This window comes from Eptesicus fuscus, chromosome 3, assembly GCF_027574615.1.
Source record: "Eptesicus fuscus isolate TK198812 chromosome 3, DD_ASM_mEF_20220401, whole genome shotgun sequence".
NCBI lineage: Eukaryota > Metazoa > Chordata > Mammalia > Chiroptera > Vespertilionidae > Eptesicus > Eptesicus fuscus.
In genome coordinates this window covers 7,035,008-7,051,530 of record NC_072475.1, presented here as the reverse complement: position 1 = coordinate 7,051,530, position 16,523 = coordinate 7,035,008, and the positions used below count along the sequence as shown (strand labels likewise).

At 52.4% G+C, this 16,523-nt stretch overlaps 1 protein-coding gene across 4 annotated transcripts in view; it reads right to left on the bottom strand.

Annotated features, from left to right (window-relative positions):
• Positions 1-15,406, bottom strand: part of ABCG1 (ATP binding cassette subfamily G member 1) — a 46,472-nt gene extending 31,066 nt beyond the window's left edge. For 2 of the 4 annotated variants that reach the window (XM_054713563.1, XM_054713564.1), the window contains exons 1-3: positions 15,225-15,406; positions 8,906-9,149; positions 8,586-8,738 (exon numbers count right to left, since the gene is read on the bottom strand). In XM_054713563.1, coding sequence (XP_054569538.1) covers positions 8,586-8,738; positions 8,906-9,149; positions 15,225-15,266 — 439 coding nt within the window. In that variant the 5' untranslated portion in view covers positions 15,267-15,406. The remainder of the gene's footprint in view (positions 1-8,585; positions 8,739-8,905; positions 9,150-15,224) is intronic. The other 2 variants (XM_008145685.3, XM_008145686.3) reach the window with 1 other exon arrangement.
• Between the last annotated feature and the right edge of the window lie 1,117 nt (positions 15,407-16,523).

Sequence of the window (16,523 nt, the reverse complement as noted above, 5' to 3'; positions counted from 1 at the left end):
CATAATCTCCATATAGGTTGACAAAAATGTCAACTCTACAATCAAAAAATCAAGTAAGCAAGTAAAACCCAAGACTATGAGAAAAATCATGAGCCACTGACAACTTGCATGTATTCAGGAACCCAAAAGGTTGAGCAAAGCATATCAATGATGGTGCTTAACTTCTCATAACTCAGAGAAATTAAGCCCAAAGAAACCAGAACTGCTAGGAAGGCCCTGGTCCCCCAGGAGAGGCAATGCCTGGCACCTCCTATTCCGCCAGGGTGGTACCAGGCCTTCCAGGGGTTAAAATGCAGCCCAAGTGGCAGAGATCATGTTGACCACATCCGTGGGAGCCACCAAATAGTGTGCACCAGGTGCGAAAGAGAACACAGCTCACTCGCACACCCAGGATGGATGTGCCTTGGCAGGGAGCAGGGGAGCAGCCACCTGGCAGCGTGACCGCTGGATTCCAGCCAGCTGACTGGATCCCTGCTTCAGATTCCTGAGGGCAACGTCAGGATTCCAAAATCCACCCTGATCATTTTTAAACACTCAGCTGGGAGAGGGACCACAGCTGGTTGCTTCCTGCCCAACCTGCTTGGCCCAACCCAAGAGGCCCTGCCTTTCATCACTTCACCCACGTGGTGAACCCCAAACAAAACAAGACAAAACAAAACAAGAACATTTATAAGGATTCAGATACTATTGTCTCACGGAAAGCATGCTAGGCCTGCACGTATGGTTCTACCTGCAGCTTTGAATAGAAGTCTGGAAAATTGTGACACTCCCCTCTCTGATGAAAGCTACAAGAACACAAACACCTCATGGAATGCCAGCCATTTTCCTTAGGATGGTCCTGCTGAATATCCGTGCGCTATTTCCATTCCAGTGAAGTCTCCCAAATATGCTTTAAAAGACATCAAAACAATAATCATCAGTTTTTAAAATATCTCCATCCGTCAGATCTATTTTAGAGACGTTTTCTGGAGTAACATCAGGCTATGGGAAAGGTTCTGGCACTTTCAGGGACCACACGTTCCAAGGACCTGTGGTGGAGCATGGGGTTTGCACCCCTGGGGAGGGGGTCCACAGGTCAGCCCCAGTCCAGGGGAAGCAGAGACCCCGCCACCCCGGGAGGCATCCGGACCCGAGAAACTCTGCATCCCCAGCTCCCGCTTAGCAGCTTAGCAACAGCGCCCGGCGCGCAGCCAACCGCAGCCAGCCCCTGAGGTTATCCGCGAGCAATGACCGAGAGTAACCTTGGCCGGGAAGGCGGTGGCCGTCACTGCGCATGCGCCCCACAGCGCACACCTGCCCCGCCCGCACTTGCCCCGCAAGCACCTACAAGCGCGAGGGACCGCACAGTTCTCTTCTCCACCCGGTCAGATTTTAGGGTTCCCTAGGAACAGGAAACTCCTCCAGACAGCCTCCAGCAGCCCCGCAGCCGGTGTGTGTGTCCGGCTGCCTGGCGGGGAGAGCGCAAAGGTGACCCTGAGCCCCAGGCCTGCAGAGTCAGCGGGCACCGTACTGGGAAAGGGCTGGGGTTTTACTCCATATTTAAAGCCCATGGAAGGGCCTCCTGAGCCTCCCCCTCGCTACAGCCTGCTGATGTACAACGGCCAGGATGAACTCGATCCTTTGAGACAAGCCAGTCTCAACGCAACGCCCTGGGAAGGACCAGCTGGGTGCCAGACAGGTGGCCCTTTAACCCCAACCTGAAGGGAGAGGGCAAGCAGAGGTACCCAGCTCAGCCCCCAGCCAGGTGCCCCCAGCACAGCCCATGAAGGACAGCTGGGAAGTCCCTCCCCAGGACAGGTGGGAAGACCTCTGCTGTCACCAGGTTTTGGGGTTGTGTATGTCATGGGCAAAGCAAACCTAACAGCTCATTTTAGGGAGCCTGAGACATGACAGAGGGAGCGTTGTCAGTGGGGCCTGTTGAGAGGCAGGTGGTTAAGACTAGAGGATTCAGCCGGGATGTAGCTGCAGAGTGCCTCCCTCTCACCTCCCTCCCTCCTGGGTGAGATGTCCATACTGGCATGCCCCCATGGCTTTCCCAGGATGCCTTAAGGATACAATACGCTACAGCTAACAGCATTTGCTTAATAAAAAAAAAATATGTTTAATTAAAAAATATGCACTCTCCTCCCGCCCCCCCTCTCCTCCCCAAAAAAAGTGGGAGGAGAGAAGTAACAACTGAGAAATCCCATAAAACTCCTGCTAAAAGGTTCACTTTCGAGACAGGCCGCTGAGATGCCAGGCCAGGGACTTTTTGTCTGAGCACACCGGCTGGAGGCTTGTCTGAATGACAATAAACGAAACAGAAAGAGTGACTCAGCTGCTCTTCTATGGCGCCCCACCCTTATCAGTTCGCAAACAGCGAAGGAGCACATGAGCACATTCCAGCAGCGGCTCCTGCTCGCCGCCCTGCCACCATGGATGTGCACCGGCACGCACGCTGCTGCCTGCGCCCAAAGCGGCTCCAGGCCTCCAAGGGCCACATGCCTCTCTCCTCCTTTCCAGATAGCCCCAGCTCCTGACGCACTTGACTACTATTGTGCACCTGGTCAGGCTTTATCCCTTCTAATCTGTGAGCTCATCTCAAGACCACGACCGCCCGGGTGAGAGTCAACCCATAAACCAGGAGGTCACCGGTTTGATTCCAGATCAGGACACATGCCTGGGTTGCAGGCTCAATCCCCAGTAGGATTCTCTCTCATCATCAATGTTTCTCTCTCTCTCTCTCCCTCTCCCTTTCTCCCTCTGAAATCAATAAAGACATGTCTAAAAACAATTTTTTAAAGACCAAAACCAAGATCTAATCTGCAGAACTTGGGTCAACCGATGAACATGACTGGAATTCAGATTTCAGCTCAACGCCTTTTCTAAGAATGAGATTGTGCAAACACGGACCTGGCTGCCGGGGGAAGTGTGAGACCCTGGCCACGGCTCAGACAGAGGCTGGCCACCTACAGTTGGGGGTGGCACAAGGACTCCTCCTCCTCGGGTGAGAGGTCAGACCAAGGGAGCTCTGAGGCCCCTTTGGGACCCAAGATTCGGATTCTAAATACAGGTCTCAGTTGGACGTAATCACAGTCTTGAAGGCACTCTGGCATGTTTTAATGTTGACACCAGGTGCCACTTACCCTACAAAGCAGAAAGGGGGCCAACCACACCACAGCTGACCCCGTGAGAAGTGAAATTAATGGCTGGGGTCAGACTGGACCCTGCAGGCGCACCAGCCTCCATCCCCGACTCTGCAAACTTCTCTTGCTGCCTTTGCTCACACTTGGGGCAAAAAATACTTGTGTTTGATGTATTTTATTTGACGGTACCCTTTCCTCGAAGGTTCTGGAACTTCATCGGCATGGGTTTGATAGAGAATCACCCCTCCTTTGTACGATTCCTTCTTCCTAAACATACTATTTAATCTGACCCATGTGGTACCTTTGTTTCTTAAATAAGCAAATCTGTTGATCCTAGAACTGAACTCAAACAGAGCAGGTGTATTGTTACTAAACATTTTTTGCACCGATTTATAAACAAATTAAGTGGTTTCACGCTCAACAAAATGTCACCTTGGCTTATTCTGTGGCCGTGGCAGAGTAGGTTCTGGTTTGTAAGGAGGACTCTAGTTCGAGAAGATACAAGCATATTTGAGGTGTTAAAAGAAGGCAGGGGGGCACCCACCCAGCAGGTGAAAATATATGTGGCAAGAATGTCCTCAAAAAGTGAAACAGTGACACCAAGTCCCCGCTGAGCAGAGCACAGGCCTGCAAAGTCTCACGGAAGAGGCCAGATGGCTCAAGAACAGGCACGCTCTGGGACAGTGACAGAGTGTGAGCCTGCCCAAATAAAGAGCTGCCAGGCAACAGGGCTGGCCAGACATGGAAGCAAAGTAGGAAAGGAGACCTCCAGGCCCCTGTTGGCAAAGCCGCCTGAGCCATTTCTACAGGCGTGTGGAGCCTGACAGCGGCTCATTTCTGAACCACGGAAGATGGCTGGGCTTCCGTGCAGCGTGCTCCAAGGGAGAGGGTGTGCTGGCTGGAGAAGGGAAGTGCCTAGACTCCTTGGGTGCAAAGTTGTCCTGGTAAGCTAGCAAACCCTTTGGTTTCGTACATAGTCACTAGACAGTCATCTGTCACGCGTCTGCCGAGAGAGCTGGTCCATGCTCAGCAGTCTTTCAAAGCCTCTTTCTGAGCCTATAAGGCAAAAGATCAGAACTGTTCCGGAAGACCGTCATCAAAGGGCCCTGAGGGGTGTCCTGCCTGCCTGCCCCAGGGAGCCTCCAAGAACTGAGAACCTAAGAACTGGCTCAGAGGGGAAGAGAGGATCTCTCCGCTTGGCTCCAGTTATAACAGCCCAGCCTCACGCAAGGAGCCCTTGCAGGCAAGGTTTAGGTTCACCACACTGCTCCAGATGAAAGACTAGCCACAGCCTCAAATAAAGACAAAGGCAGGGTATTTCCTTTTCCAAAAGAAAACCCACCTTAGCATGGTGGTTCCCAAGAAGCACAAGAGTAATCCATTCATGCCAGGGGAACAGAAATCCCCTCCGAACCTGAGCAGCCCACCCCCTGAACATCCACTGCTGCCTGGGGGGATTTCTGCAGGCCCCCTTTCACTGGCTGCCTCTCCCGTCCCTGCCCAAGTCACCCAGCACTTGGTTAGACTCCAGTCTTCCCTAAATGGAATCCCTGAAAGGCATTTATTAAAGGCACATTCCACTCATTTTAACCAGCCTGTCGTTACAGGCCTTGGGAATAGCTATGGAAATGAAGAGATAGCCAACTTGAATTTGAGAAAGGTGTTGAAACACATTTTTGCAGCTTAAATGCAAACCAATACAGAGTGGCAGGAGCTGCCCAGATTGTTCCGCTCCTCCCTGGCACTGGGCGGGGAGGAGGCTGGAGGATTGGATTTCCAAGCAGGAGATGCTATTTCATCCCAGTGGAGTGTTATCATGTTGGGACAGCAGCCTGGCTGAGGAAGAGTAAAGAGAACTTGCTAAAGCCCCAGATATGATTACTTTTGTTCTCAATCTGAACTTCATCACAAGGGAATCCTGGGAGGGGTGTTTCATTGGTGAGAACCATGTCATCTGTCTATGTGAAGGCATGCCACACACCTCAGCCTCACCTCCGAGGTGAGGAGACAGGACAGCGGGAGACGGTCCAAAGGACCAGGGGATTCCTTAGGAATGGCAGAGGTGAGTGACATCCAAGCAGGTCAGTCAAAAGGAAAATGGGTCCGAATTGCCAAGGCAATACTAATAATTTTGTAAAATGGGGTGAGGCCCATCCATGCTCTGGTGGTCCAGTGATGTGCCCTCCTCAATGAAAAAGAGACCCCTGTGTGAATGAGCCCCGAAAGCCAGGAAGTGCTACAGGAAGTGCTACGTAAGTGTCAGGTCTTCTCAGCACCACCCACATCTCCATCTCCGAAGTTCAGGCTGCGGATTCTCTTCTCAGCACGGGGTCCTAAATGTCCCCAACTGCGTGTCTACCCACAGGAAGCAGAAGCTGCTTTCAGAAGTAAGTCACACGGAGGGCTCAGCAAGAGCAACCCGCCCGGACTGTCCAGGTGGCCCCCTGACATAACCAAGTCCACATCGTGCCAAATCTTCTGCCCCATCCACTTATGCCATGTGAGCGAATTCCTCGAGGGAACGTGATTCCTGTGTCAGAAGCCGGTGAAGTCATCCTTGGGGTACACAGTTTTATCTGGGGAATAGCTCCTTTCATAATTATGTTCTCTACTAGGAATATATCATACGATGTGTTTTTCCTCCAAAGACATCACTAATCATACGGTGAAAATGTAACGACAATGAAAATACAAGATGCTTGTTAGATTCCATATTCAGTGCTCGGCAACTGTCAAGCTCAGAACCCAGTGCCTGACTCCTTCCATACTGCCGCTGGTCCCTCACGCCCTTGTTCTAAGGATGGGGGGTTCTCTTTATCTGGCGTCTTTTTAAAAAATTAATGATGTAGGAGTTTATAAGGTTATTCTCATTACAACGCAAGCTTTGCTACAGCATTCTATGTTGAGTTTGTGTTGTAGCTCCTTGTTCTGGCAGAAACTGTGTGAGGAAAGAGACTCCCTTGGAATTCACTGGACAGTGTCTTTGTGACAGAAAGAAACCTGGGCTGGGAGTCAGACAGCCAGAGCCCAGCATTGGCTCTGACCTGGAGCAAATCACTTCTGCTTTGGGGCTCTGTTTGCTTCGCTACACAACCAGGCGTGCAGCCCTCACACCTCTCCTCTCCAGAGATGCCCGTCTCCTAGGCAATGCCCTGGCGCCCAACCCCAGTGTGGTCATTACAATGAGCTCCACGTGTAAAGCTGAATTTAAACAATTAACAACAGTAACAAGATAGAGACGGCAAAACTAATATGGTGAGAGAGGTAAGAGAAAGAACCCCTGCCCCAAAGGCTGGTCACACGTGGCGTCACACCGAGGTGATGCCAAATATACAACTGCCACATGGAGAAAAAGGAAATGAGCGAGAGGCTGGGATCTGACTTCTCAGCTTAACCTCACCATGGCTGGGGATAGAGACAATCACCAGCAACCGGAGGGACAAGGCAAGAAAGGCCATGTTGAGGGGGAGGAGCCAGACCTGAGAAGGAGTGGCGGGAAGCCAACAGGAAGTCGGTGGACCTGGTGGGAAAGGTACGGGAGGAATTCACAGGTATCAGCCCAATGCCTGGGTCCAGACTTTATGCTGACTTGTACTGTACGTCCTACTAGTTGGGGGAAATGTGGTTGGTCCCCAAGTTACTAGCTCACTGGAGATGTAGCACCGGCGAGCCTGCTGGTGATGAGGATGCAGTGAGCGCTGAGAGGAGCCTCGGGCAGCTAGCGCCTCTGATTCAGGAAAACTCTAGGCTTCCATGGGTGCAGCCTCCAGTCTAATGGGGCAACCAGTCCAGCACACGGCAGCAGAGCAAAACCCGCGAGCACCAACCCTGCAGAGGCAGCACAGGGACCCGGGCATCCCTGAGGGCCTGTGCCAGGCGAGGCACAGGCACCAGGTCAGACTGCAGAGTTAGAAATCACCCCCCCACAGACCCAGGCCTGCCTGGCTAGCTGGGGCACATGAGCAAGCCTTAACCACTCAGTTTCCTTTCTGTTCAGTGAGGAGGTGGACCAGTATTTCACACCCTGAATTGATGCCGCAGTGAACTCATCTAAATCCTAAATTGCAGGGTGCCAAGAACAAAGGACAGGATGGTGTGCGCGGTGGGGGAAGGGCAGACACAGGTGCTGCGACTGAGGAGGGAGCCTGGGAGAAAGCCAGAAAATGGGCCTTGCTGGTCAACTAACCAGCCACGGGGATACAGAAACCCCATCACGCCCAGCTTCCTCGGGCCCTAACCATCTCTGACTCATGGGCAGGTCCCTCGGGGCTCACGTCCTCCTCCACCCCTCCTGAGTAACAGCGGTTACTGTAGGGCAAGTGTCTATCCGGCAGCCACTTGAGCTGAACTTCCAAGTGGCGGCCCCTCCCTCACTGACTAAGACTCCATCACGTCGGTGAAGTTGGACAATTAGTGGGACCAGTTCTAACACTCAGAGAATACAGGGTGGACAAGCCACATACCTGTCTGGGACATGATGTTCTTCACGTGCAAACAATGGTTGAGTACCTACTGTGTTGGCCTGCAAACCAAGACTCTGTCACGGTTTGCAGGTGTTTGCATCTCGGCATTGCAAGCTCTCTTCCCATTTACAGGAAAGCCATCCAAGCATTTCCAGCCATCAGGACAACATTCCTGAGGCCACATGTACCAGATGGACCAAAACTGGTCTATGATGCCCATGGGCTTGCCACAATTTGTCTATACAGACAAGTCAAGCCGAACATAACAAGGCCCTCTGGTCACTTGGTGCGTTGTTTTTTGTTTGTTTGTTTGTGTGGTGGTTTGGTTTTTTTTTTTTGGTAAAATCTTATTTCAAGTTCAGGAGAAAAAGGCTGAAACCCTGTGCTGACATTTCAATAGGCTCATACGTTTTCAGGATGATTTAAATAATTTGTTAGAAACTAGGGACCGTCATTTCTTGATGATGTGTAACATGTCCTCTCCCACCCTCCAGAAAGTTGGATGGATAATGAATGCAGGGAGTGAAGTATAGAAAGATGAGGAGTAGGTGCCACAGGAAGAAATAGATCAGAAATACCAGCCCAGGTGGCACTGACTCCACACACTCTGGAAACCTAGAGCTGGCAAAGGAACATCCAGGCCGCTAAGAAAACTCAAAATACCGTCCTTTGCCAATTGCCATTGACGTACAACAAGCTGGGAGCAAACTCAGGAACTGTGTGGCTTTCCAGAGACCTCCCAAGTTCCATCCTCCCTATCTCTTCTGTTTTCATTTCTATGGTTCATTTGCCAACAATGTGTGTTTTTTTAATATCCCATCAACACCACTCATGAGAGTCCTTTAAAGATGCTTAAATATAAATGATTGGTTTTGAGAGAGGTCACGCTAAGTCACCAGCTACCTTCTAACACTTCAAATCTGGGAGGGAGCTCCTGTCTTCCATTTTGCTCTGAAACATTAAAAAAAAACACACACACACACAAAAACAGTCCCACCTTGAAAGACTAACATAAACAGCCTCCAGTAAAGAGGACCCTCTGAGTGCACTCCAGAATCCAGCACACCTGGACACTGGCCCATCTTTGTGAATTCTTTGTACTCATATGAGAAGTTAAGAGCCACCATGAATCTTGAATCATCTAATCCACCTGTTCATATTATAGGTGAGAAAAAAGCAAACAGGCATAAGGCAATGCAATATGCCAGCCACCGCAGAGTGACAGCCTCCCACTGCCAGACCCCGATTTCCCCCAAACCACCTGTTGCTTCCTTCACAGGTTCCTCCCACCTCCTAACACAGCAGCCGTCCTCCTACCTTTTTTCTTATACCAGGGGCCTTCTGGGACCGAGTAGGAAAGGTCCTTGAATTCAATGTTGATAGCCGCCCTCCGAGGCAGGGAGGACAAGCGCTGGGCCTCCGTGAGGTTGTTGTCCACTTTCTTCAGATGCCCATTCAGCAGATCCTTCTCGCACAGCTCCGTGTTGCTGGAGACCACCTCGTCCACCGAGACGCACACCGACTTGAGCTCCGTCATCACTGCAGAGTAACTGCTGGTGTTCTACAAAGACAGGGAGGAAGCACCAACAGAGGTTACAAATCACATCAGGGAGAAGAGCAGAGGGGACCTTGAGCCGGTCCCCAGGTCACTGAATGCTTACAGCAACACTACAAAGTGACTTCGGTGGGAGAAGCAAATGTACCCAGAGAAATCTCTTATCTCTAGCCATCACTTTTTCTTCTATTAAAACAGTATTTAAGATAAGATATTAAATTTATCTACCAGTCTTCCTTTGGAATCATCAAATCTAATCACAAAACCATAATGAATGAATAATAACCAAAGAATGAAACAGTGATCTAATGAAAATGTTATCTATGTACAGTCAACTCATTAAAAATCCTCATAAAGGTACATAAGGCTCCTAAAAACTGTGCAACTGAAAGTTTCATTGAACATGAGCTCTTTTAGTGCCTTTCTCATGTAACCTCGTCAGCATTTCTCAAGAGCAATGACACCACTTGAACCTCTGGGTTTTGTGGGAGTTGGCCTTTATGTTTCCCTCGTAAATTTTCCAAATCACTCTCAACCCTCCTCTCTCATCATATCTTAATAATAGCACTGAAAAAGGGTAACAACGATTAATATTTGTTCTCTGTTAAACAGACGAGGAAACTGAGGCGCAGACAATTTAAGGATCTTGAACTTGCTCTGAGCCCTATAACCAAGTGAGGGGCAGAAGTGATCCCAGAATCGAAGTCATCAAAAAGAAGACACCTTAGATGCCCCTTCCGCCGCATCCCATGAGTACCTAACATTTTGTAGCTACAGCGGCTTTCAAGCTTCCATTGGGAGTCACCTGCTACTGAGGTGCCAAGAACCAAGGGTATTTATGCAAAGAAAGGAGTATCTTTTTCTAACAGTTTGGCAACCCTGAACAAATCAATATGCTTCAGGTACTGCCAAGACTCAGAAGAACCCTGGGGTGGGCAAATATGCTGTGCTTTCTCTTGACTCAAGAGGGAACATTCCACAGGGGCCCACAGCACGGGCCTCCGGCGATGCTCCTTCATATCGCTGAAGGCAGGTGGCCCGGTGGGGAGAGGCCATGGAATACTGTCTTGGGGAATTCAGGACCTCGTGACTGCGGTAGGATTGGGGTGTGTGCTGAAGTGGAACAGGGTACCGCTATTTTTCCATAGGTTTGTTAGGCCCATTGCTTTAGAGCTGATAGCTTTTTATCATTATTGCTTCTAATAAAAAATCCAAAATAAACCTGAGAGTGGATCATCCATAAATATTCCTACAGACCTAGCAACTCCTGTGGCCAAGACAAGCCCTTACCCCGTTGGAATGCCCGATGGCGGACCTGGCTGTGTCCTCAAGACCTGGCCTTTTTTCCATCAGGTACTTACGGGCTCACAGAGCTTGGAGGGCTTGGTTCTGAATGTCTCAAGCACAGAGGGCTGGGCTGAGCAGATGTGGGCATAGGGGTTTCTGGTCTTTGTGATGTTTGAAAATGTTGCTTTGACATTTAAGAAAAGGACACAGGTACGCACACACACACACACACACACACACCCCTCAGGCATCTCCTGACCTCTGGAAGGCTTAACCTCTGGAAATCTTAACTGACTATAACACTCTGTGGATAAAAATGCAAGTGCCGAATAAAACCAACAAAGTTAAGCTTGGTTTGCTACTGTCACGGAGCATATGAAACGTTTCAGATGCAAACGTAAGTAGGTTCATACATTCCGGAAGTCAGGGAAGGTCTGTGTTGGCCCAACATCGGGGCTCCTGAGAGCCCTGGCATGACAGGATGCCACCTCTGCCTCCGAGCTCACCCCGGGCCTTCTGTGCCCAGGCCTCTTGGAGGAGTAATAGCAGACCCTCCCTGATGAGGAGAAAACTTACAACTTCAGCTCTGGCACCCAGAGCAGGCACCAAATGCCAACCCTTTGCCCACTCCTCTTGTCCTGGAGGGCACACGCTGCTGTCCCGGGTTTATCACACACTTTGACTCCATCATTGCCCTCAAAGCACCAAATTCTGGCCTTGGGGGATAGCAAAGGGAGCAACGAGCAAGACGATTAGCTCCAGGCCTGGTCCCCCAGGTTTGTTCTCATCGCCACCATCCCCACCAAGGGAAAAGGCTCACCTATGGTTCACGCCCACATTCTGCTGACAGGCTTGGCTCTTACCGGGGATCCCCCATCGTTGTGTGTTCAGTTGGGGGCAAGGAGTAGCCAGCAACTCCTCTCCAGTGGTGGTCCCCCTGGACTTGCACCCCAGCATTCCAGCTGCTACAGACCACCCATGCCCTCCCCCAGAATCCACAAGTGTCAACCCTGTACAGGCCCAGGAATAGGTCACAGCTTTCCGTTGTGATGAATACAGGGATGAACAACCATTACTCCAACCACCCACTCACAGACTGTAGCTGATGCCAAACCTGTATTATGATCAGGGCCTGGCTTCTCTCCCCCCCCACCCCCCCCCCTCCAGACCCTAAGCTTATCTGCTCTCTCACTTACTCATTCATTTAACAAATTAAGCACCAAATAAAGCCCTGGGGGTTAGCAGTCAGCCACACAGACATGGCCTATGGCCTCAGCAAGCTCATGTTCAAGATGGAGCCCCAGGAAAGAATACAGGCAATTAGTTACAAGACTGTGAGGCAAGAGCTACAAGGGAGGCCATGCAGAAACTCAGAGCGGACATGCAGTCCTGGGCAGGACAAACCTGGGTGACTAAATGATTTGGTAATGAGAGAGAGAGAGAGAGAGAGAGAAGCCAGAGGCGAGTACTCACTATTTAAATATTAAACAATAACCCCTTGTGCATAGTAGGTGTGACTATAACAGCGACTCTTGATGCAGCAAGTACAACGAGCCCTTTAAACTCCAGGATGCAGAGATTATGCCTCTTACTATCTCCCCAACTCCAGCAGCGTTTTATCGTCTCCCCCCTCATCCATTTCAGAGGAGGGATCTAAGGCACAGAGAGACTGCCGGACCCGCCCAAGACCCCACCGTCAGTGAGTAGTCAGGCCGGGGTCCAGCTCTGTGCGGCTTTCATAGCTGCATCTTGTCCTCCCAGCCAGCATCCTTAACAGTGCTTAGCTTTGTACAGGCAAGGTGTAGGTGACCCTGGGTCATCCCAGCCCCTGTCCATTATAGGGAAGGCCACACACAGAAAAGTGAGAAACCATACGACCCCACCCCCAGCTACACTGACACCGAGGCTGTGTGCGCCATTACCCACCCTTCCTCCATGGGTGTCCAATGGCCTCGCCCAATTAATGAAATCATGGGATCCTGCATGATGGGAGGCAGTGGCTGTCACTCTGAAATAGACCAGCTCTCTGGAAACACATCCTCCGATGAGAGCGACCGCAATGTAGGTTACAGCTCGCTGTCCTCAGCCTCCTGAGCTCATTAATAATGAAACAAATCCATCTTCCCTCCCCACTGATTCCCTCCCACTGTGTGTTTCCCCGCCTTACTGAGGCATTGTCTTGACCTCGCCCCCTCCATGCACAATGTGCGCTGCGTAATAAATGGTAAAGAGCAGGAAGTCCATGCCCGGGTGTTGGGTGCCGAGGAGCCAGGCTTGGAGGGGTCCTGCCTGCTGTTGAATGCTGCTGATGTCCATTTGAATGCTGACATATGAGATGCCTATTTAGCTGGGAGGGTCTCTAACAGGCAGCAGCCCCCCAGGCCACTGTGAGACTGGCCCACTCTACTTACCCAGGAAAGCCTAGTTAGAGATAGAAACACACACACACACACACACACACACACACACACACACACAGCATCATGAGGGAGGGAGGGAGGGGAAGAGGAGCTCGCAGGCACCAGGTGCTGGCACGCACTCTCTCTCACTTCTCTGTCCAGTGTCTCATCACTGGCCTTGGCGTCCACCTAGGCAGATCCGTCCGTGGTACCCTGGGCACATTAGCGGAAATGTGCTGAGGAGAATTCTCAAGGACACTGCCTGAGGGAAAATAACCCAAACAGCACACCCTTCACGGCAAAGGGCAGATGCCACTTGCATGGTCACTCGGAAGGCCAACCTCACCAAAGCCAAAACCCGGCTTCAAACAGGCCCAGATACCACCATCCCAGTGGAACCCGTGCCTCCCCCTCCCGCCGGCTCAGGGACTCCACTCCCCAGGCGGTCCTGCCTACTTAACTCCCTTTAAATTCACCTCTGGCCCCGTCTGCCCGGGCTAAACCCCAGAGCCAGGGTGACCAGAGAGCAAACTTCGGGATCCCAGGAGCTCTAAAGCCAGGGCTCATTGTTTATGTCCTGACTAGAATTTATTATTATTATTATTATTATTATTATTATTATTAAAAACCCGGCTACTTTTTTCCGGGAGAAAATTGATTTGAAAAGAAAAAATTCCCTGGGGAAAAAAAACCCAAAACAGCCACTAGCACCTCCACGTGAGAACAAAACACTTGCTTTCCGGGTCTGTCACATAACAATCTGGACATAAAAACCTCTATTCTTCAACACATTCTGATTCATTCTTTTCCCACGTGGATAAGCCACTCTTGCAGCTTTGAAAGGCCTTCCAGGGTTACCCAGTACCTAAAAGACCAGAAACTTTCTTTCCCTACAACTCTCAGTAATACGCTCCTTAATTCTTCGTTATCAGCATGATTAAGGAATCCCAAAGAGGGGGGCAAATGAAAAGGCAGAACTTCCAAGTGTGATCCAAACACTCAACCAGATTAAGGCACATGTCCTGAGGAGGGGCTTGCCTTTCCTGGTTTCCATCCCCTCTTATCCGTCAAGCAAAGCAAGCCCAGAGATGGGACCGGCCTGTGAGCCGCCCGCTCTCCCCTCCTCTACCAACCTCCTCGGCATCAGCGCCGGCCCCATTCTATCGGTTTACACAAAATCATTATATAATGAGCTGGCGAGGCGCGGCGTGCTCTACAGTAACCTGTTTGGAATCACAGGATGCAGTTGGCAGAACAGAGCATGCGCAGAAACCCGGCTACCTTTTTTTTCTTTCTTTTTTTTTTTTCTTGAGCTTAAGGTAACTGTCGGTTAAATACCGCTGAGCCCTGCTGACTTCAATACAGGATGCTAAAAATGAAATAGGGGGAGGGGTGGGGGTGGCAAATCGCTGTGCACTATGGGCTTACAGCCTAAGGGAAGGAACTGGCAGGATAGTAAATACACAGAGGACAGAAAGAGGGATGGATGGGGAGGGCGATGCGGGTTGAAATACACAGTATTCTCTATCGGCACTTTAGGTGACCTGAAATCTAGTCCATTAAGTACAAAACTGCAACGCCGGCTTGCTGGGCATAGGAATGAAAAGCCCTCTGATGGGTGGGTCGATGGTTATTAGCTGTTTGTTTTGTTCTAACGTGAGTTTAAGGAGCTATTGTAAGCCAGCAAGGGGAGCCTCTGGACCGCCCGTGGGAATAGCACTTGCTGTAGGTAGCAATGGATTCCCGGGCACCAAGGGGTCCCCCTTCAGAGCTGGTACCCTCCGGAGACGGCATAGGAGCGCCTCTGTCCCCACCCCGTCTCTCTAAAGGGCGCAGAGAGGTGGCCTGCCGGTGCCCAGGCTCGCTCTTGCCTGCCTAGCCCGGGACTCGGCCGCTCCGTCCGCAGCAGATCCCAGCGCACGGTCCCCGGGCAGCGCAGGGGCAGCGCAGGCTCTGGCTTCGGGAAGCAGCTCCCTCTTTTGTTCCCCAGATCCTGCCCGGCGCTCCGGAGGGCGGTGCGCGAAGTGCGGCTCCGGGAGCCCGGGGCGCGCGCGCCGGCGGGGGATGGGACCCTCTCCGGCCCAGGCTGCCCCGCTCCCCAGGGCGCTTCGGGTCCGCAGGCCCCATGCCCCTCAGCCCCCGGCGGACGAGGTCAAGGCCGTCTGTGCGGATGCTGGCCGCCTCCCGCCCACTCCTGGCCCCTCCACCTTCCCGGCGTCCTCAGCTGGTGCAAGGAGCATCCCGAGAGCCAGGTGGCCAGAATGTGGGCGACGGGAGACGGGCACCTCCTCCGGGACCCGGGGGCAGGTGTCAAGGTGAGGGCGCGGGTCTTTGTGCTTCTCGCTCTCCTGGCAAACAGCACCAAGCCCCAGGGGCGTAAAACGCGCTCACTCACCAAGGCGGTGCCGACCGAGAAAGCGGCCGTCAGACAGGCCATGCCCCGGGGACGGCGGGGACGGCGGCGGCGGCGGCGGCGGCTGCGGCGGCGACAGGGACGGGCGGCGGGCGCGAGGCTGCGCTCGCTCACTCGGGGCTCAGCCGCTGCGCCCCGCGCTGGCTCGGGCTCCCCGGGCTGCTGGGGCTCCGGCCCCGCCCCGCGTTGGCCCCGCCCATGACCAGCCCTCGACCAACCATTGGCCAGTGTGCGGTGTGGGGCGGGGCCGGCAGGTGCGCGTGCTCTTGTTTTGCTCCTGCTGGGGGCTGCCGGCCCAGCTCCCTGGCATCCCACTCCCAGGGCCTTTCACGCCCCTGAGCCTAGCAGGCACTGTGGGCCCTCCTCAGCACCGGAACCCCCTCACCCCCCGCCCCGAGTCTGGAAACAGGCGGGGGCTAGGCCAGCGGCCCAGGGCTCCCACAGACAGCGCGGGGCGGGGAGTGTCCCCCTCTAGGACCGCCAGACTAGGAATCCTGGGAAGGAGGGGAAAGGAAAGGGGATCTTCTCTTTTCATTTTTCTTTCTTGTGCAACCTCTCTGCCAGATAGGACCATGGAGACTAATGAGGAGATGGCCGCTCCAACACCCCCTTCTCCATTATAGCTCGCATCTAGGGTGACCCCCCTACACACACACACACACACACACACACACACACACACACGCTGAGGCAGCAATATACACTCACATGCAACATTGCTTTGTGCCCGTGTGAAGTAAAAGGCTTGCTTTTGCAGAGTGATGAGAGTGGTTTCCAGTGCCTGGCCCTGTACCTGGGCCACAGCTGTGTACCCGTAACTGAATAAGGAATGACACTCCAGACACCCTCTCATTTGGACTCAGACTGGAATATCAGATGGCCTGGCATCTGCTAAAGCCTTTATTGTATACTAGAGGCCAGTGCACGAAATTCATGCATGGGGGGGGGGGGGGTCTCTCAGCCCGGCCTGCACCCTCTCGCAATTCAGGACCCCTCGGGGGATGTCCGACTGCCAGTTTAGGCCTGAAACTGGCAGTCGGACATCCCTCTCACAATCTGGGACCGCTGGCTCCTAACCGCTCGCCAGCCTGCCTGCCTGATCGCCCCTAACCACTCTGCCTGCCTGCCTCATCACCCCTAACCACTCTGCCTGCCTGCCTGATTGCCCCTAACCGCCTCTGCCTTGGCCCCTGCTGCAGCGGCTTTGTCCGGAAGGACGTCCAGAATGACGTCTGGAAGGTCGTTCAGCTGTCCGGTCTAATTAGCATATTACACTTTTAT